Genomic DNA, 21,128 nt, shown 5'->3' on the forward strand with positions numbered 1-21,128 from the left:
AGCTCCAAATCTCTGAACTGGATGCCAGGTTGTAAATTCCTCCTATACTGACTCCATCAAGCTTCTGTCCTCAGAACTAGAGTTTATCAGTAAAAGGTACACTCATGGGAGTCTAGGCATTTATTCTCTTATTTTATATAAATCAGTTAATGTCCATGAACAAAACAGACTTTGAAGAAAAGAAAGTCACAGTTACCACAGGAAAACACTTTCGACATCCTCATGAGTCATCATGGGTGTTCTGTTGGGAGGACTTGATATGAGGCTTTCCTCCTCATAGGCTAATACAGATCCAGGGGAAATGTCATCAAGTCCTCCATTCGGAGCGCAGCAGCTGCGGCTGTTGATTCGTTACGCCTCCTGCAGCTGGAGATGCAAGTAGTGCAGTTTCACAGTTTCATGGCCACCACAGGTGCCCTTAGTTTAGCATTCTTCAGAGCCAGAATCCAATAAGCCACAGAAACTCTGAGTATTTCCCTTTCCTCAGTCACCCGTATAAATGGCTTCAGGTCCTTCTGGGGAAGGCCTGGAGGAAGATTTACAGCATACACTTGTGGCAGCATTGAAGCCTTCACTCTTCCTCAAGGGATCCAATCTCCCCTCAGCCAAGAAGCTCCAGGTATCTGAACCGGATGCCAGGTCATAAATTCCCACTATGGTGACTCCATCAGGTCTCTGTCCTCAGAACTAGAGGTCTTCTAATTATTATGTAAGTTGATTTCTTAGTAGATTTCCCATCCATTACATTTCCAGACACCTCAGAATGATGAGAATGATTAGTAACCACCACATATCCCTGCCTCTCAAGGAAATCTCTCCTGCCTTGTCTCTAGATGGCCAAGTCCCACGGTCTGTCCTCTACTCTTCCAGAACCCTGTTGTTCTCACTGACAGCAGGGAGGGCAAATCCATGCAGCATCTCCCACCATGACCTCCAGCCTGCAGAGGATGGGCGCCACAGGACCTTTATACCCATGCCGCTGTTCCCCTTACCTGTGCATTTCTTAACGCCTTGGTGAGGAGAATGTCTCTGGATCTTCCTTGATGGGAGCCAAGGGAACAAAGGAAAATAATGCTATGGGACCCACTGAGAACTGGGGCTGTGGAAGCGTGGCCACTGAAGTAATAGACAGATGCAGCTCTTGCCAGATACTCAGTGCCAGAGCAGGGAGGGAGAGGGAAGAAATACGGACCTCACCTTCCTCTCACTTCCAGGCTCCATCAGGTGCCCTCCATTGCTAAACCTAACTAGAAGTGTGCACGCAGGGGAGCCAGGGATGCATTCTAGAAGGGACGAGCCCCGAGTGGCATGAGACAGGATGGAAATGAGTGAAGAGTGGATCTGTGGGAAGAAGGAGGGGATGTTATGGGGAAACAAAAGGAGAATGCTAGCTAATAACGCTAGGTGACACTAATATTCCAAAGTCTGGGCTCATATTCAGAAAAAAAAAGTTCAGCATAAAGCACTAACCCAGGAGTCAAGATATTGTACTTTCAACTGTTGTTCCAACAGCTGTATTATAAAGGGCCACTTGGTTTCATGCCTTTCTAATTTGACCTAAAGTGCCAGGTGGCATTGGGGCTGGCACAGCCTTGCTCAATTATGTGTTGAAGAGTACACAGAGACTGCCAGGCTGAGGGAAGATGCAAGAGAATAGAAGAGATGCTCTCAGGGAATAAGAGACCACATGGCCCCAGAGTCAGGGGCAGCATCAGCCACCGTCGGCTGCTCATTTTCCCAGACAGAGCCCACAAGCCTCAGCCATGCTTTGCTTCTGCAAGACGCTTCTTCACCTTTTCAATAAACTTGCCTGAATTTAAGCTGAAGGGGGTTTATTTCTCCTTCATCATAAACGAAATTCTTCACCGCAACAATCTCCAGTGAATTCTGGGCACAGCAGGCAGGCCCATCTCTGCTTCTGTTCCACTATCTCCCCTGTAGGTTGAAAAGGAGGAGGTACTGAATTACCTCCAAGTGTTCCTCTGGCTCTGATATTCTGTTATTCTGGTTTCTTTTCGGCTACTTTCTTTTTGGAAGCATGTATCCTAAGGCGTCCAGTTGAACAACCTTTGTCTACTGTGTCCAGGCATTCCTGGCGGTATTTCAGATAAGACACTCTTGGGTTGCTGAACTCACAACCACTGAACCAATTCTAAGACCATCTGTTTCATGGCCACATGTTTGCTCATTTTCTATGTACATAAAGGGAGGGGACAGACAGCACACTTGCATGTTATAAACTGTATCATCTCAAAAAGGAAACAAGGCAACACTTTGCAATAAAATCTTAAGATGCACTGAATTTAAGCCTAATGCAATAAAGAATACCCATAAAATTCTTATCTAAAGAATGTTTACAAAATTGTTGTACAAGGACACCATCATTTAAAGTGATATGAAGAAACCTTCTCAGCTAAGCATATTGGCTAGATTAGAGAGAAAAATAAATGACCTATCTCTGCCCTGGAAAAACTACTGGTAGCATCTTTCAAAAAGCTCTCTGTGTTTGAGTATGCACCTTGATCCATAGGCTCACATTTGATCCCAACTGGAGGCTGCTTCTTAGCATTAACATTGGATTCCCAACTAGTAAATCTTACCAAGATCTGAGTTTCTGCAGATATGATATTATTTTGTTTCAACATCCTTATCTTCAAGGGCTACCAAGAAGGAACCAAGAATTTATTTACCTCCCAAAGGGAAAAGGTTTTACCAATGAGACACTTTCTCACCATGACCCCAGGGCCTCCTATGCCCTGTTCACTTGAGTGCTCTTTGTGGCCTGACAGCAGCTCATGCTGGTCACAGGATTCCTTATAGGATTAACCTCCTTCCTGAATCCCAACTTCACGGTGGTGGTGATGACAGGTGTCCTGTATCCCATGCTCACGTCCCTGAAGTCATCAGCCTATCTCCAGTTAGAAAAAATTACATGTATATAGAGAGGCCTCTTTGGAAGGAGCAAAAGCTTTCTCACCTTTGTACGTTTGGAATGTACAATAGTATAAACACTTTGGGAAAAAATATCTGGCATATTCTTACAGAATCAAACAACTACCTATTCTATGACTCAGTAATTCCTAAGCATTTATCCAAGAGAAACTAAAACATATGTCCAGAAAATGATTTATACAAGAATGTTCATAGCAGTTTTATTCTTAATATGAAAAACTGGAAACATTCAAGTATCTGTCAATACAAGGATGGATCAATAAACTGTGATACATTCATTCCATGGAATGGCTAAAGGAACGAACTGTTGACACACAAAACAACATGGATGAATCTCAAAAACATTTTGAGTGCAATAGAAACCATATGGAAAAGAGTGTGAGAAAAAAGATAAATAATAATAGTTTCAAGAAATGCACAGCAGACAGCCCAGAGGCAAAGACCCACAGGACAGCGGGCTGGTCCCAGGCTGTTGATCCTAATTAAGAAACTTCTGCTGGATTTTGCCCAGCTCCATTTCCAAACTATTTTGGGTCAGTGACTTCTTTATCCCTTCCATGTTTCCTCATTTTGAACTAGAATCACTGTAGCTGTTATTCTATGTCTGTCCCGTCATTTCACATTAGGGGCAGATAAGCTGTTTGTTCAGTTTCACAGGTCAATGGAGGTAAGGGAATTATGTCAAAGACCTGTACTTTGTGGACACCCTCACAAGCCTCAGCCTCATCCACACCTGGTGTGGATGTTTTAGATGGAATTTTAAACTTTTGATCTGATGTGATCTACATGACATTTTTCATGTTGAACTAATGCTTTAATGACTTGAAATTTGGAAACCTTAGGGGAGAGGGAGTTGGGGGAATGTGAGTGTCCTACTGTGGTAGGTGGAATTTCTGAAATGGTCCCCAAATATGTCACACCCTTGTCTCTAAAGCCTGTTAAGGTGATGAGACACCATTCCTGTGATTATGTTGTTACGTGCCAGTTACATGACTTTGACCTGGTGAGGTTACCTGCATGAACTGGATCTAATCACATCACTCCATACATGACAGAACTTTCTGTGGCTGGTTGGAGAAGACGAAGTCACAGAAGGTAGGAGCTTGAGAAGGACTCCATGAGTTGTTATTGGTTGATGATGGAAAAGACAGGTAAGGAGGAAAGCACGTTGCCTCTGGAGTCAGAGTGTCTCCCGGCTGATAGTCAGCAAAGACAAAGGGCCCTCAGTCCCCCACAAACAAGAATAGGAACTCTTTCAACATCTGTAGTGAACTTGAAAAAATAACTTGAGCTCTAGAAAAAAACACAGCCAGCCCATTCCTGGATTTTAGCCTCATATGACTCTGATCAGAGAACCCAGCCACTTCATTCCAGATTTCTGTGGTTTCAAACCACTGGTTTGTGGTACTGTGATAATTGGCAGCAACAGAAAACTAGTACAGATGCCTGTCTCTTTCCTTGAATTACAATTTCAGATACATGGATGCTAACCTCTCTAAGAGAAAAAAATCAATCAATCAATCAATCAATGAAAGAACTACAGTAAAAATATTGCCCTCACATTTATGTGGCTGTTCCAGAGCACTTGCCACCTGAAGAAGACAATGAGGGGTATTTCAGGCATGTGAGGAGTGTGGCTTTACTGTTATCAATCACATTTCTGAAAGAATAAAAATGGTTCAGGTTGGGCCGTGGCTCATGTCTGTAATCCTAGCACTTTGGGAGGCCAAGGCAGGTGGATCACTTGAGGTCAAGAGTTAGAGACCAACCTGGCCAACATGGAGAAACCATGTCTCTACTAAAAATACAAAAATTAGCCAGGCGTGGTGGCAGGTGCCTGTAATCCCAGCTACTCAGGAGGCTGAGGCAGGAGAATCACTTGAACTCAGGAGGTGGAGGTTGCAGTGAGCTGAGATCACGCCATTGCATTCCAGCCCGAGGAACAGAGCAAAAACTCCATCTCAAAAAATAAATAAATAAACAATAAAGATGCTTCATTACTTAACTCCACATACTATTATGTGAAAATGTATCATCTCGATTTTCATAGCAGATTTTTAAAAATTCCTTTTCTTGTGCTCACCAGACAAGGTTTGGTAGCAAATACCAGTCACCAGAACAGAAGAACCAATTCAAGGAGAGCCATAAACAGGACTACTATTATGTTCCCCAAAAAACCATCCCTAGAATGCAATCTCTTCTCTACCTGTCACAAAACGAACACAATAGTCCACTATATAAAGTCCCAAACACACGAAAATGTAAATATAATGAAGTCTACTTTCCAAATATTTATTCTATTCACACCCAGTCATGGGGACCAGGGAATTAGGAAATGACTACAAAGAGGCTCAAGGGAATTTGGGGAAGCGACAAAATGTGCTAAAGTACTGATCTGCTGAAGCCATCTGCTGATGGCTGCACAATTCTATATATCACCTTAAATCACTGAGTTGTACATGGACAATGGGTGACTTTTATAACAAGTAATCCTTTAAATGAACTTTTGGATATCCATTCCAACATGGAAAGAGCTAGGCAGTCATCACTTGTCCTCACAGCTAGAAAAAAGCTGAACAAACTGAAAGCCAACGCTTCTAGGGTGGACCAGAGAATTGAGGTCACAGGGAAAACGGCCACCCTAAAAATGAGAAAAACAGGCTAACACACAAGGAGTCAGAGCTCACAGGGAAGAGAAGCTACTGGGGACAGCAAGTGGGAGGAGCACTTAAATGGTATTGACAGATTACTAGAAGCTGTGGGTGGCCTGGCCAGAGCATTAAAAACTCCTTGAAAACCAGACTAAGGGGAATCTCACACATTTCCAAGTTTTACTACAATGATCTCAACCAGGTTCTCATGATGAAGTTCAGAAAAACCCCCTGACATTTGGCACTACCAACTTGAGGACTTACACTAAGCTACAGTAACCCAAATAGTGTGAAGTTGGTGAAAAGAGAAAACACACACAAATAGATCCATGGAAAAGAATACAGAGCCCAGAAACAGGCCTACATACAGTCCACTGATCTTCCATGAAGGTTTAGAGACAATTTAAAACAGCAAAGACAGCCTTTCCAACTAGTGGTGCTAGAACAGCTGGACAACCACATGCAAAAAAAATAAATAAATAAATCCAGGTATGCATGTTATACCCTTTATAAAATAAATCTTACATGTAAATGTAAGGTGCAAAACCATAAGAATCCTAGGAGATAACATAGGAGAAAATCTTGGGGATCCTGGGTTGGATGATGGCTTCTTAAATACAAAACCAAAAGCACAATCTACTAATGAAAAAAAATTAAGTTGAGCCTCATTAAAATTAAAAACTTCTGCTCTGTGAAGGACACTGTTAAGAGAATGGAAAAAGCAAGTCACAGACCGGCAGAAAATATTTATAAAATAATCTGATGGAAAAACTGCTGTCCAAAATATATGAAGAATTCTGAGAACTAAACAATGCAAAGCAAAAAAAAAAAAAAAAAAAAAGACAGGTGAAAGATCTGAACACCTCATTAATAAGATATACAGATGAAAAATAAGCATATGAAAAAGATGCTCAAAATCATTTGTCATTAGGGAATTGCACATTAAAACAACAAGGAGATATCACTGTATTAGAATGGCTAAAATTCAAAAAGGCGAACATACCAAATGCTGTCAAAGATGAGGAGCAACTAGAACTTTCCATCGCTAGTGGAAATCAAAAGGGTACAGTCACTTTGGAAAACTTAAGTTCACTCAAAATCCTGCACATAAGTACTTACAGCAATTTTATTCATAATTGCCAAAACTTGGAAGTGCCCAAGATGTCTTTCACCAAGTGAATGAATAAAAAACTGTTGTAGCCATACAATGAAATCTGATTCACTGATTTTAAAAAACAAGCTATCAAGCCATGAAAAGACATGGAGGAACTTCAAGTACATAATGCTAGAAAGAAGCCAGTCTGGAAACCCACATACCGTATGATTCCAACTCTAGGACATTCTTGGAAAGTCAAAAAGATAGAAGTAGTAAAATGATGAGTGGTTGTCAGGAGTGAAGGAGAGGAGGATGCACGAAATGGTGAAGCACAGGGAATTTTCAGCAGTGAAACTATTTCACATGATGCTGAATTGGGGATTTAGGACATTATGTAATTGCCAAAACCTATAATCTGTGAAACTCAAATAATGAACTCTAATGTAAACTATGGACTTTAGTTGATAATGACATATCAACAGTGGTTCATCAATTGTAACGAACGGACCACACTAATACAACATACTAATAGGGAAAATTGTGTGCTGGAGGACAGGAGAGCCTAGGAGAACTCTCTGTACTATCCACTCAAGTTTTCTGTAAACCTACAACTGTTCTAAAAAATAATGTCTATTAACTTTTTAAAATTAGGATGCAGCAGCCCCATATCAAGGTTTTGGTGGCATCCTGTTATTGTGTGGTTAGTACTTGGCATTGAAGTGCACCAACCTGGAGTCAGAGCAGTTGGAGATTTCAAGGCCTATGCCATTTACCTCTAACCCTGGGGTGCCCCCGGAATACAGATAGCAGATTGGTTAAGGAGAAGCAGCCTCAGCAATCTAGACAGTGCAGGTTTCTGGTAAGGACAGGTAAAAACCATCTGGGTGGGCAGAACTTGGTGAAGACTAGAAACCATTGAGACTCAGAAGCTGCCCCAGTGGCACCCACAAATCAAAGGAGGGGGCTGGGAAGAGCTAAGGGATACTGGATGAGCTCTCTACCTGCCAGACAGAAGCAGCTCCAGAGATTTTGGTAAATAATGTAGGTTTCAGTACAGTGTGAGCTCTTCAAAAAAGTAGAGAGAATGAAAAGGAAAGAAAAAGAGAGAGCATGAGAGAGAAAGAAAAAGAAAAGAAGAAAGGAAGAAAGGAAAGAAGGGAGGGAGGGAGGGAAGGAGGAAGGAAGGGAGGGACGGAGGGTGGGTGGGAGGGACGGAGGGTGGGTGGGAGGGAGGGAAAGAATAGAGAGAGAGAGTTGGAGGGAAGTAGGGAAGGAAGGAAGGAAATGAACAAATTTACATGAAGATGAGAACAGTGGGGAAACTTACACCACCAATATTTTCCATTAACAGAAACATGCTAAGTAGTTACTAGAGAAAGACACGCTACTGTAAAACCATATACTGTTTCCATGGGGTACAACCCCTTCCTCCTCCTCTGAAACACATTCTATCTCTGGCCCACTGTTACCACAGACACTGAGTCTTGTCTTTGGATAAGTTCTGGTGCCCACAAGAATGAGATGAGACAGTGGATCCCAGAACACCAGGCCGCAAACTTCCCTGTTGCTCCTTGTCCACTCCAGAAGCTACCCGGCTGCAGTTGGGGGCCTCAGCCCCTGGGTCTGATGTCATCCATTTGCCTTTCTCACTGGACTTCTCTCCTTGAACTGGCTCCTACTCCCCCAGGACCTGTGGGCAACCACATGAGAAGAACACAGGCCATGCCCCTTTCTCCCCCTCTCAATGCCTGCAGTGGTGGGTTCTGTGGGGTAGTGACCTGAGATTTACTCATTGTGGGGTCTCTAGCCCAGAGCAGGGCCTGGTACCTAATAGTCACCCTATGAATGCTCAGTGAAAGAAGGCGTCCACCACAAGGTCCTGGGAAACCAAGAATTCCACCGTGGCCCATAAATTCTAAGTCCTACAGGATTCTGGAATGGGAGATGGGAAAGGCCTTCAAAAGTGGCCACTTTTAACCCATTATACTTTTAACCCATTATACTGGCAACTGAGACATGTTTCCCCATCCTGGACACATCCAGAGGGCACTGCCTAAAACCAGACACATCTCCCCACCCAGGACAGTGTAGGGGCCTTAGCCTGGGGGATGCAGGTGGACAGGGAGGGGGTGAGCCATGAAAGCTGAAGAGCAGAAAGCAGGTGAAAGGGGACAGTAGGGTGGAAACAGAGAGAAATGGGGGCAGAGAACGGGGGGTGAGAGGGGAAGAGCGAGGAGTGGGATGCAGATCTAGCTAGTAAGGAAAAGTCCTGGAGAGAACACTGTCCTCTCCTGAAGTAAAATCACTTCCACCTGACCACGGCACTGCAGGTCATGGGCGGCACACGATATTTGTTCATTCATTTAGCAAATATTTATTTAATATCTGTTTCATGCCAGGCAAGGCCCTGCGATGTTTAGGGACCTTGGCATCTTCCCTTCACATCTGAGTCATAATAGAAAGAGGACTATCTGACCCTACCGAGCTGGCAATGCCTCGGGATTTTTACCTGTTGGATCTGGCAGCTCTTGATGTTGGCCCACACCATGTGAGGCTGCTCTTGGTGCACCGAATGGGGAAGTTTCTACATCAGGGCCTCGGAGAATCCACTGGAAGCTCTGGACAGTGGGAGTCAGTGGCATCCCCAGCGTGGAGGCCAAGAGCACACAGCGCTGAAACTCCAGACACCCTCAGGAGGACGGCAAAGGACAATTGGCTGGTGAGAGCCTGGGTCACCAGGAACCTTCGTCTGGGTCTAAACAGGATTTGCCTTCAGATTGCCTGTGAGATAACAGAGAGAAATCAAGGTTAACATTGAGATTTGGAGCTTCGGCAACTTGAAGGATGGAGCTGCCATTTACGGAGACTGGGAAGACCCAGGGAAGAGCAGGTTGAAAGGTGGTGGGGAACTAGAGGTGGTTGGGTTTCTGTCATAGGTAATCAACAGTCCTGACCAGCCTGGGCAACATAGTAAGACCCCGTCTCAGAAAATAAAAAATGAAAAATAAGCTGAGCATGGTGGCGCACACTGTAGTCTCAGCTACTCGGGAGGCTGAGGCAGGAGGATTCCTTGAGCCTTCAGTTAGAGGTTAGTAGCTACGATGGCACCACTGTACTCCAGCCTGCGGGGAAAAATATAAAGAGTCCTGACTAAATACTAGAGTAGCCAGGGAAGTTTTCACAAAGTAAGTAATATTTGAGGCAGAGCTTAGTGAACAAGAATTCCATTATTTCTGTTAGGGAATTAAGAGTGTGGGTGTTGTTAGTTAATGCTTATTGAACTATCTTTGGAATCTCATCTACTGGTCTAGCTGGTCTATCTGTACACGTATATTCTACATGCTGTCTCACCGAGCTTTCGCTAGGTTATGCTACAGTAACAAAGCCCCCAAAATCTTAGCAGCTACACATACAAAGGTTTATTTTTCATTGACATTTCCCTTCATGGCAGGTTGACTGTGACTCTGCTCTATCCAAGCTATTTTATTTGTTAGATGGTGAAAACTGTGATACTTGGAGATTGCTGAATATGCTATTGGTATGTTCATTCATTCATTCATTTAAGAAATATTTATTCAATATCTGTTTCATGCCAGGCAAGGTCAAGTACTGAGAATACAGTGGTGAATAAAAGAGACAAAATCTCTAATTGCCAGGAGCTTATATTGAAAATCAGATTAAACACATACAAAATAATCATAATAACAACAATGAATACTATATTCATAAATAGCTGTAAGAGATTTTAGTAAATCTTTTAAATTAGAAAAATAGAAAAAATATTAAAACTAAAATGGCCAGGTGTGATGCCTCATGCCTGTGATCCCAACACTTTGGGATGCCAAGGTGGGAGGATCATTTCAGCCCAGGAGTTTGAAACTAGTCTGGGCACTATAGGAAAACCGTGTCTACAAAAAGGAGAAAATTAGCCGGGCATAGTGGTGCATGCCTGCAGACCCAGCTACTAAGGAGGCTGAGGTGGGAGGACTGCTTGAGCCTGAGAGGTCAAGGCTGCAGAGAGCCATGATCATACCACTGCACTCCAGCCTGGGCGACAGAGCGAGACACTGTCTCAAGAAAAAAAAAAATTATTGGATGTAGTCCTAAAACTATTATGTAGAATACTATTGTTTACATCTCATCACGTGAGCCCTTTAAATGGCTTAACACTTATTTAGGTATAGTCCATAAAGTTTTCCTGCTAATTAAGTAAACCTAAGAACAATTAAGTATAAAAGAGTTACTGCCTTGACAGGAAGATTGTAAAAACTTTAAAAAGACAAATAAAACAGTCAAAACTGCAGCTCTGTGAGGCTCAAATAACATCTAATTCAAGTCGCAATGAACATCTAGCAATCATTCTGAACACCATATAATTCACTTAATACATTTTGCCTGAACACCCAACACATCTGAATTACCAACACCTGTATGTAGCCAAGAAACTGGCAATCATTTATAAATTATCACCTATGACTCCATCTGCTCTATGCACTTATTTTTTCAATTTTATTCATTTATTTATTATTTTTATTTTTTGTAGAGACGGGATCTCACTATGTTACCCAGGTTGGTCCAGAAACAGAAACAGACCCACACTAATTTCATAAATCAGATGACCATATAGTCATTCGATTTATGAAAAAAAGTGCCACATGGTGCAGAAGGAAAAGGATGGTCTTTTCAATGAATGGTGCTGGATCAAGCAGACACATCCATGTAGTAAAAAGTGAATCATAGCCAGGTGGGGTGGCTCACACCTGTAATTCCAGCACTCTGGGAGGCTGAAGCAGGCAGATTACTTGAGCCCAAGAGTTTGAGACCAACCTGGGAAACATGTTGAATCCCCATCTCTATAAAAAATACGAAAATTAGCCAGGCATGGTGGCACAGGCCTATAGTCGCAGCTACTCAGGAGGCTGAGGTGGGAGGATCACTTGAGCCAGGAGATGGAGGTTGAGTGAGCTGAGATCCTGCCACCGCACTCTAGCCTGGGCAATAGAGTGAGGCCTTGTCTGAAAAAAAAAAAATGCAAAAACTAAAATAAAATTGTTATAAGGTTAACACAGAAAAATATGTTCATACTCTTAGGTTAGGCATTGATTTCTTAAACAGGACACAAAAAGCAGTAACCATTAAGGAAAAGATTGATAAAGTATAATTTCATTAAAATTAAGAATCTCAGGCTGGGTGCAGTGGCTCATGCCTGTAATCCCAAGCCTTTGGGAGGCCGAGGGAGGTGTATCACTTGAGCCTAGGAATTCCAGACCAGCCTATGCAATGTGGCAAAACTCCATCTCTACTAAAAATACAAAAAACAGCTGAGTGTGGTGGTATTCCCCTGTAGGTCCCAGCTACTTGGGGGCTGAGGCAGGGGGATCACCTGAGCCTTGTGAGGTCAAGGTTGCGGTGAGCTGTGATTGTGCCACTGCACTCCAGCCTGGGCAATGGAGTGAGATCCTGTCTCAAAAAGAAAAAAAAAAGAGAATCTCCATTCATGAAAAAACACCATAAAAGAGTGAAAATGCAAGCTACAGATTGAAAAAAGGGAAATGCAATACATATAAATCCTAGAAAGGAGGCATATCCAGAATGAAGTATTACAAATCAACAGGAAAACAAGCATATCAATGAAAACTGGATAAAAAGATTTAACAGGCACTTCACAAAAGAGGACACATAAATGGCAATAAAAGATACTCAATCTCAATGAAACCACGCTGATATATTACTGCACCCCTACTAGAATGGCAAAATAATTTTTAACTGACAGGCATCAGCCAGGATGTGGGGTAACCAGCATATCCCTGCTAAATGGTACAACTACTTTGGGAAAATGTTCAACAATATGTAATACTAAAGTTTTATCATTCATATACCTCTAAAACCAACAATGCCACTCCTACAAATATACCCCAGTCTAGTAATGTTCTATTTCTTGATCTTTGGTGGTTCACTTGGTCAAAATTCATTACTTTTTTTTTTTTTTCTTTTGAGACAGGGTCTCACTCTGCCATCCAGGTCGGAGTGCACTGTCATGATCACGGCTCACTGCAATCTCAACCTCCCGGGCTCTGGTGATCCTCCCAACTCAGCCTACCAGGTAGCTGGGACTACAGGCACACACCACCACACACAGCTAACTTTTGTATTTTTAGCAGAGAAAGGGTTTTGCCACATTGCCCAGGCTGGTCTGGAAATCCTGGGCTCAAGTGATCTACCCACCTTGGCGTCCCAAAGTGCTGGGATTACAGGTGTCATCTACTGCACCCGGGCCACCTGCACATTTTAAATTGTGAACTTCTTCTGTATACTTCAGTAACTTTTCCAAGATTTCTTTGACACAAAGTTCTCAGAAATCTTAAAGCTAGCATTTCAGAATACAAAAAAAATGGCTTCTGGTTCACTAGTGAAATTTCACTAATAAAATTTAAAAACAAAAAGAAAGCTACTAACGCATATCAGTTCAGAACAAAGATTAAACACTACCAGCAGATCTTTTCTTTAACTTCGTGAAGCACTGGGATTCATTCTTTCGGCAAAGAAAGGATGAACAACACTGTAACCCAAAGAAAAGATACCACTGCCAGAAAAGACTTCTTTTGGAAAGCAGCTCTAGCAGCAAAAGACAGGAGGAAAGCAAGGAAACCAGGCCAAACGTCTTGGTTAACTCTTCCGTGAAAGGACGCCACGTGAGATGATCTAAGAAGCCAGAAAAACAGACAGACACAAGGAAATCACAGCAACTCTTTGGAGTGCAAACAGCAACCCCACAATCCAACCTACCCGAAATCCTGCGGTTCATTTGAGGTTTGCCCCGCTAGTCAGGAGGTGATTCAGTGATGGCTACAAACGCTCCTCATGTGCATCCTGGACCTGGCACACCTGGCTTGCCCATCACCAGCCTGGAGACACCTGCCAGGAGCAGAAGCCCGGAGGCCAATAAAGACCCCAACTTTGCAAGTCAGGGGCGCGAGCGCTCTCGCCTCTCAGGTCCGCAGAGGGAACCGATTTCCGGCCTCGAGGGTGGGGTGCGGGGTCAGTGTTCTCTACAGGATATAGGAGGACGTGCCCCCGAAGCTGGTCCGTCCCTCCACCCCCTGGGATGCCACAGAACACCCGCCAGCGAGTTTCTTCCCCAGCGCCCACGAGAGCTGGGCTGCGGGCGGCAGCAGCAGGCGAAGAATCCAGCGCCGCGAACTCAGGCCCCAGCGGTGCACGACCCCCCCACACCCCCGCAACAAAACTTGCGGCGGCCGCCTCTCGACTCAGCTGTGCACCCAGCCTGGCGCGGCGCCCTCACCTCAGAAACGCTGGGTGGACTTCGTGGTAATTTCCCATCCAGAGGGCAGCCGGCAGCCGCGCCGCCGCGCCTCGGCCCAGCTCCTGGCGCCGCAGGTCGCCCCTCCCGCGTTCCCAAAAGCACCGCGCTCGCTCAGAAGCTCAGGCAGCCTCGCGACCCTCACCGACCCCTCCCAGTACCGCCGCTGTCTCAACCGCCACCCAGCCCCTCGCCTGCGCCTGCGCCTGCGCCTGCGGCCCACTGGCTCCTCAGGGTCCCGATCGGCGCGTCAGGAGAACCCAAGGCGCAGGCCCGGCGGGGCCTTAAAGGGACCCGCGGCCTCTACTGCACAACGGGTTGGAGCAGGTTAGGGGCCGCGCAGGCGGAGAAAAGGAGTAACCGAGGGGACGGACCGAGTGCAGCGGGGACGGGGAAATCCCTCTCTTCCCTCCGTCTCTTTTTCAAAACATCAGCCCTCGACCCTCCAAATCGCTGGTTTCCCTGGCCACTTGAACAGCCCCTGCCAGGTTAAAGAGGCAGGAGACACACCCCCTTGGGGGCCCGGAGCGACCCCGCGCTTAGGACCGCAGGCCTCGCGCTGCCGCACCGCCCCCGAGTCTGACTTCCAGGCACGAGCACCCGGTGCAGTCCCGCAGGCTTCAGAAGAGCCCCCAGCTCCCCCAGAGGGGGCCTTAGGTCACTCGCAAAAACAATAACCAACCTGTCAATGGCACTTGTAGTTATTTTCTAATTTAAATTTATAACAGATTTTGCAGATGGGCTTCCATTGAAATAAGCCTTTGAGAAAAAGAAAAACTTTTTTTTCAACAGGATTAGAATACCAAGAAATAGAAGTAAAGCCATGCCATCCACCCAGCTAAAAACTTTGAAAACTTGATATTTTATCTAAGGCAAATGTTTGCATAACTTTAGGTCATGCCATTATTTAAAGTCAATTTCGATTAACAATTTCATTGCAACTGAATCTATCTTGTATAAGAAAACTAAGATACATTCCTGATAATCTACGTCTCCCCTCCTATACTCCATCCGTCAGCAAATCCTACTGGTTTTTACCTTCCAAATTTTCCTTGAATCTGTCCTCTTCTGTCTCCTCCATCACCACCCTAGTCTAGGCTACCTTCACCTGGGGAGTGAGGGTGGAGGGACTACTGACCTAGTCTTCTTGTGGTTTACCCATATCCCCTTTATGGCCTCTCTAATCTCAACACAACAGGCAGAGTGGCTTTTTCAAAATATAATGTGACCGTGTCACTTCCCAGCCTAAAGCACTTAAACACCTTCCCATTCTCTTAGACAAAACCTCCTAACCAAGCCCCGAATGGCCAGGCTCCTTGCCCACTTCTTCATCTCTTCTCACTACTCAGACCAATTCCATTCTGCTCTCTCTGCTCCAGCCAAACTGGCCTCTTTTATTCCCTATTTACCAGCTTCCTGGCCTCCACAGAGCTTTTGCTCATGCTTTGCTCTGTGCCTGGAAGGTTCTTCTAACCCCTATCTTTCTGAGAACAGCTGTAGTCTCCACCTCTGGAAAGCACCTTCTGACCTCCCTATGGTGGTCCCTTACTCCTATCACATTGCATGAAACTGTAATCGGGTGGTTATTTTGGTGAATTTTTTTACTACCGGCTACGTAAGCCCAGGATTTGGTTTGGCTCATGATTTGTATTTCCACATTTGTTAAATACATATTTGCTCATAAATGAGAATGATAGATGCTAGAAGTTGAAGGAAATTTGACATAAAGTCAGAGAAAGATAAAATGTCACAATCTGACATTTGGAGTCAGAATGTAGAAACTTCAGTTATATTAAAACTGATTTTATATCGTTTTAGGCTGAGTTGTCATAGGATGCTTTGGGTAACCTTTAAAACTGAGCTCTCAAAGAGCCTTGTATAAACACCTGAATTAATAATGATAAGCCATAGGATGGCCCACATAAAACTAATAACATTGGTTGCTTCAAGAGAGGAAGACTGAGCCAGGCACAGTGGCTCATGCCTGTAATCCAAGCACTTTGGGAGGCCAAGGCCCGCAGATCATTTGAGCTCAGGAGTTTGAGACTAACCTGGGCAACTTGGTGAGACCCTGTCTCTACATAAAATACAAGCAAAATTGGCCAGGCGTGATGGTGGGCACCTGTAGTCCCAGCTATTTGGGAGGCTGAGGTGGGAGGATTGCTTGAGCTCAGAAGGTTGAGGCTGCAGTGAGGCATGATCATGCCACTGCACTCCAGCCTGGATGACAGAGCAAGATCCTATCTCAAAAACAGAGAGAGAGAAATGAAGACTGGTGACTGGTGGCTACTGGTGGGAAGGAGATTTTTACTAAATGCCCAAAAGGTTTAAAATTGTAACTTTTTTAAAGTCTGTGAAGATAAATGACACAAAAGAGCACATACCTTCCCATTTATTTGAAATTCTAGAAAGGGGAAAATTAATCTGTGGTTGAAAAACCATAACAGTGGTTCCCTCTGGCAGGGGATTGACTGGGAAGGTACATGAGAGAAATTTCTGGGTGGTAAAAATGGTCTCTGTCTTGATAGGGATATGAGTTATATAAGTGTATTCATTTGTCAAAAAACATACAGTTAACATTTCAATGAATGTAAATTTTACCTTAAAAACTATAAGAATAAATACAAATTTAAAATCTACTAGCTAACACCTAGTTGGGTACTCAGTGTCTATGGGCATTGGCCAAGGCTATACATACACGATTTTGTTTAGTCCTCATACCGTCCTCATGGGGTAGGTATTATTATCACAACCCCCTTGCATATGAAAAAGCCAAAATGTAGTAAATACCAAATAACTTGCCTCAATTTATACCCCTGGAAAATGGGGGAAGAGCTTTAAACACCATCAGTCAAATGCCAGCAGTTGTTAAACATTAGACCCTATAGCACTTCTCTGAAATTATAGTATTTTTGGTACATGTATATATCTATATATAGACAGATATGTATATATATATTTGGTATATATCTATATATATATCATCTACTAGATCAAGAGCTTCACAATGATTGAAATCATAGTTTGTCTTTTTGTTTGAGGTTTATGTTTTTATTTTATGTCATTATTTTAAAGACTGAGTCTCGGCCGGGCACGGTGGCTCATGCCTGTAATCCCAACACTTTGGTAGGCCAAGGTGGGTGGATCACTTGAGGTCAGGAGTTTGAGACCAGCCTGGCCAACACGGTGAAACCCCATCTCTACTAAAAATACATAATTAGCCAGGTATGGTGGCACGTGCCTGTAATCCCAGTTACTCAGGAGGCTAAGGCAGGAGAATCGTTTGAACCTGGGAGGTGGAGGTTGCAGTGAGCCGAAATTGTGCCACTGCACTCCAGCCTGGGCGACAGAGTGAGACTCCGTCTCAGAAAAAGAAAAAAAAAAGACTGAGTCTCACTATGCTGCCCAGGCTGGACTTGGACTCCTTAATTCAAGCCATCCTCCTGCCTAGGCTTCACCTGGGACTACAGGCCCAATATTTTTGTCTTAAGTTTCTAAACAGTCCCAAGACTTTGCACAGTAGCTGTTCAATGTATTTTGAATGAATGATTAAAAACAAGCTTGATGTTGATTTTATTGGTACAATTTATATTTACATATGTAATAATTATATGGTTTTATATATTTATGTGTGTATGTATATAATTGGTACTAACTTAGCACTGCTGTGCTTAAGTGCCTGAGATGCATCTCAAATGAATAGGCCTGAGGAGAGAAGCTTGTGTCATTAGCTCTGACCCTGCAGCACTAATCCTGGTATACCCCTTTCTTTCAGTCTCCCTGAGCACATCAATTTATTTGCTGAAAGGCCACATCTCACTATGGAGTGAGGATCAAGAAGTAAAGGTCTGAAAGAGAGAAGCTGCGGGGCTGGGGAGACTGTTGGTTGGAGACACATCGGGGGCCCAAGGAAAAGGGAGGATTGTGGGGAGGAATCGGCGTAGAGATGAGAGGAGCAGCAGAGACAGTGTCTCACGCAGAGGTGTGCCCAGACACCCTGAACCAAGTTACTTAACCTCGTCAACCACTGTGGCATCCGTGGGGTCCGTGGGCCCGTCGGTCTTCAGGAAGGGATTCTGTGTCCCTGTTATTGTGTGTCAACATGTGCTAGCCTGATATTTATATTTTTAATGAGAGAAAATGAACTCCAGAATTTGGGAACTGTTTTTTCGGTTTTGCTTTATACCTCTTGGACACTCCTTCCGAAGGATTGGGTCTCAAGGGCATTGGGGTGTGACTATGGTAGACAAGGGTGATTAATTTTCATCTAAAACTCTTTGGCGGATTCCCCTGCTCTCCGGTTCTCCAGTCTAACAGTACTTTAAAACAGAAGATCAGCCAACATTTGGAGAGTTGTTTTCTTTGCATTTTAATGATAAACTTGATTTATTCAATTCTAAAAGTTTTCTTATTCTGAGGTTGTCTTTCTTTATTTTGAGTATAAAACGATGGCCATACTATGTTGGAACCACCAAGGTTCTTCTCTTCACTTGTTTATTTGTAATGTCTCTTTATATCTGAGAATTTCCTGAGTAAACTGGGAACTGTTATACATAATTCCTTGTTTTTCAACATTCTTTGTAAACAGGAATCAGGATTGGGGATGGGGAGGGAGGGAGGAGTAGGAGTCCTGATTTGTGGAACAGAAAATCATGCATTACTTATGTGATGGAGCAAAGGGTTTAAAAACTCTTAGCATCCCCAGATTTCCCCTTTTACTGTTTGCTGAAGAAAATTCTGTCTTTGACGCCCTTCCTTACCCTCTCCAGGCCTGTGAGAAGCTTCCTCCCTATTCATCAGTTTATTTCCTCCTCTGCTCCCCGCCCCGCCCCCTGCAGCCCCCTCCTCTTTTTCAGTGAAGCTGCTGGAGGAAAGTCGGGTTTGGGAGAAGACCCACACAGGCAAGGACAGCAGGAGAACACTGACATAGTTACACTCTTGTCACCAGCACTTTTATTAAGATGTGAAAAGACAAAGACAACAGAGGAGAGCAGAGAATAATATCTCTGTTTCAGCTATTCCAGGATGTTATGCCAATTATCCAGAGTCCTTGATCTGATGTAGTAAAGAACTAGGGACATTTTCCCTGAAGGCTTTGATTACTGGCAAAATCTCATTAAAGGTGTATACACTGATAGGTTGGCCACAGGATGGATAAAAGAAGAGCCTCTGGCCTACATCTGCCAAGATATATGTGCAAAAATGCTCTCTGCAGCATTATTTTTTATTGTAAAATAGCAGAATGAATTTATTATTCAATAATTATAAAATGTTCAAATGTATGTGACTATATTCGGACAATGAAAAATGCAGCTGTTAGACAATACTGATGATTCAGATGATGTTACTAATGAAAATAATAACAGATAACAATTATTCAGCATTTATGGCACTCTTACATGCATTACCTTATTTAAAGTTCAGAACCACCAAGGAAAAGAGTAACTTGTGGCAGGCGTGAGAGGTTCCAAGGCACAAAAGGAAGATAGGCATTCAAGGAACACCAGGATAGAAGACCCAGAGTAGGAGAAGAGAGAGGAAGAGGAGTCCGCCAGGTGGGATGCTGGAAGCCAGGTGGGATGCTGGATACCTCGGTGGAGAGAGGGCGCTCCTGCTCCATAAGCCTCCCTGCAACCGCAGGCCTACCCGGTCTTGCTCCTGCCGGCTCTGGGCATCTCGTTTCTGCCGCTCCATGTCCAGGGAGATGGTGGCCAGGCTGTGCCGTGTACCCATCAACTTCTCTGACAGTGCCGTCTTCTCAGACTCCTTCAGACACAAGGCCTGGGCAGAGGCAGGGGACAAAGGGCTTGGGGGATGGGCTGGTCCTGGGGCATGCTCAGGCTTCTTGCTGCCTAGGCAATGTGCCCACTGGGGGCTTAGAGACCTGAGTGTGCCACTGCAGGTGGACCCAGGGCAGACGTGCAGCCCTGGAAAAGGGCACAACGGCAGTCACAAGAATCCCGGATGTGGATACCACTCATAGAGCTCACTAACCTGCCACAGCACCCTGACAGCAGAGTCTTTCTTTCTAACCATTTTACAGATGAAGAAACTGAGCCTCAAGGAGGTAAAGCGACTTGCCCAGGTACACAGCGGGTGAGGAGAGGAGATGGGTGCAGTCTGCCCTGTCTCCGTTACATTATATAAAAGTTAGGGATCTGTTATTTGGAGGGATGGGTCAGCTGATGCCTGTGGGCATTGTGGGGACTGCTCAGAAGGCAGCCATGAGGATCCATGCCAGGCCTGGGATGGGACGACGCATGGGAGAATACGGAACAGCTTTCCTGGTGTCATGACTGTCACTGTCACTCAGTAAGTGCTCACTGTGTGCCAGGCATGGAGCACAGCAAAGCCTCATGAACCCCCTTCTAATCCTCCCATCCTGCAGGCGAGGAAACTGAGGCCCCCAAGAGGGCAGTGGCCTGCCCCAGGGCTCCTAGCTGCCAGGTGGCAGAGCGGGGCCCGGCCCCAGAACAGGAGCAGCTCGGAGGGCAGCAGAGGCCACACCAGGGCTCATCAACCTGCTGCTTCTCGCTCTCGGCCAGGAGGAGGCCCTCGTCGCGCTCCTGCTGCAGGGCAGCAATCTCCTCACTCAGCTCTTCCTTCTCAGCCTCCAGCCGGGCCAGCAGCTCCTCCTGCTCACGCTGCAGCTGACTCTGCAGCTGGGCCCGCTCGGCCTCCAGCTCCTGCCATGCTGCCTCCTAGGGGGCCAGGACTGGACGCATGTGACACACCAGGAGGGGCTCAGGCAGACCCCCCCAAAACATCAGGGCAGCAAGAGCCATCTGGCCCCCATACTCTCAGAGACAGGGAGGGTGACTACGTAAATACAAGGGAGTGATGAGGGCTGTGACGGGGACACGCCAAGGCCGTGAAAGTACCTAGGAGCAGCAGTGGGCTGGCCTGGAGGTCCGAACATGATCCCCTGAGGAGGGACAAGTAACTGTCGGCCAGATAAAGAGAGAAAAGACAACCCCAGGCCAAGAGCACAGTCCCTGGAAAGGCCTAGAGGATGCAGGGCGCAGAGGGAAATGGGATGCGGTGAGCCACAGTGCCAGAGCCCCAGGCAGTGGCCGGGCCAGGACACGCCGTGTGGGCCATGGGGATT

At 44.9% G+C, this 21,128-nt stretch overlaps 2 protein-coding genes and 1 pseudogene across 3 annotated transcripts in view; 1 reads left to right on the forward strand and 2 right to left on the reverse strand.

Annotated features, from left to right (window-relative positions):
* The window catches only part of NBPF1 (NBPF member 1), a 50,510-nt gene extending 36,369 nt beyond the window's left edge, over positions 1-14,141 (reverse strand). The window contains exons 1-3 of one of the 2 annotated variants that reach the window (XM_063719930.1): positions 13,486-13,614; positions 9,209-9,480; positions 1,811-1,935 (exon numbers count right to left, since the gene is read on the reverse strand). The gene's annotated coding sequence lies outside the window, so the exon portion shown is untranslated. Of the gene's footprint in view, positions 1-1,810; positions 1,936-9,208; positions 9,481-13,485; positions 13,615-14,002 lie in introns of those variants that run through there. The other variant, XM_063719928.1, reaches the window with a different exon arrangement.
* Positions 500-17,960, forward strand: LOC129058045 (uncharacterized). Its single transcript, XM_063724085.1, has 3 exons — positions 500-619; positions 13,762-14,347; positions 17,796-17,960. Exons 1-3 carry the CDS (start codon positions 500-502, stop codon positions 17,870-17,872), a joined length of 783 nt encoding a protein of 260 aa, XP_063580155.1. The 3' UTR covers positions 17,873-17,960.
* Positions 17,961-18,950: 990 nt separating this feature from the next.
* LOC100454429 (rootletin-like) overlaps positions 18,951-21,128 on the reverse strand; it is a 78,977-nt pseudogene continuing 76,799 nt past the window's right edge.

Source organism: Pongo abelii, chromosome 1 (genome assembly GCF_028885655.2).
Source record: "Pongo abelii isolate AG06213 chromosome 1, NHGRI_mPonAbe1-v2.0_pri, whole genome shotgun sequence".
NCBI lineage: Eukaryota > Metazoa > Chordata > Mammalia > Primates > Hominidae > Pongo > Pongo abelii.

Excerpts from the sequence above, each read along its gene's own strand:
- LOC129058045 (XM_063724085.1), top strand. The coding sequence starts at position 500 with ATGGCTTCAGGTCCTTCTGGGGAAGGCCTGGAGGAAGATTTACAGCAT. Across the intron at positions 620-13,761 it reads CCTCAGCCAAGAAGCTCCAG|GAGGACGTGCCCCCGAAGCT; the intron begins GTATCTGAACCG and ends TACAGGATATAG. Across the intron at positions 14,348-17,795 it reads TGCACAACGGGTTGGAGCAG|TCTCCCTGAGCACATCAATT; the intron begins GTTAGGGGCCGC and ends CCTTTCTTTCAG.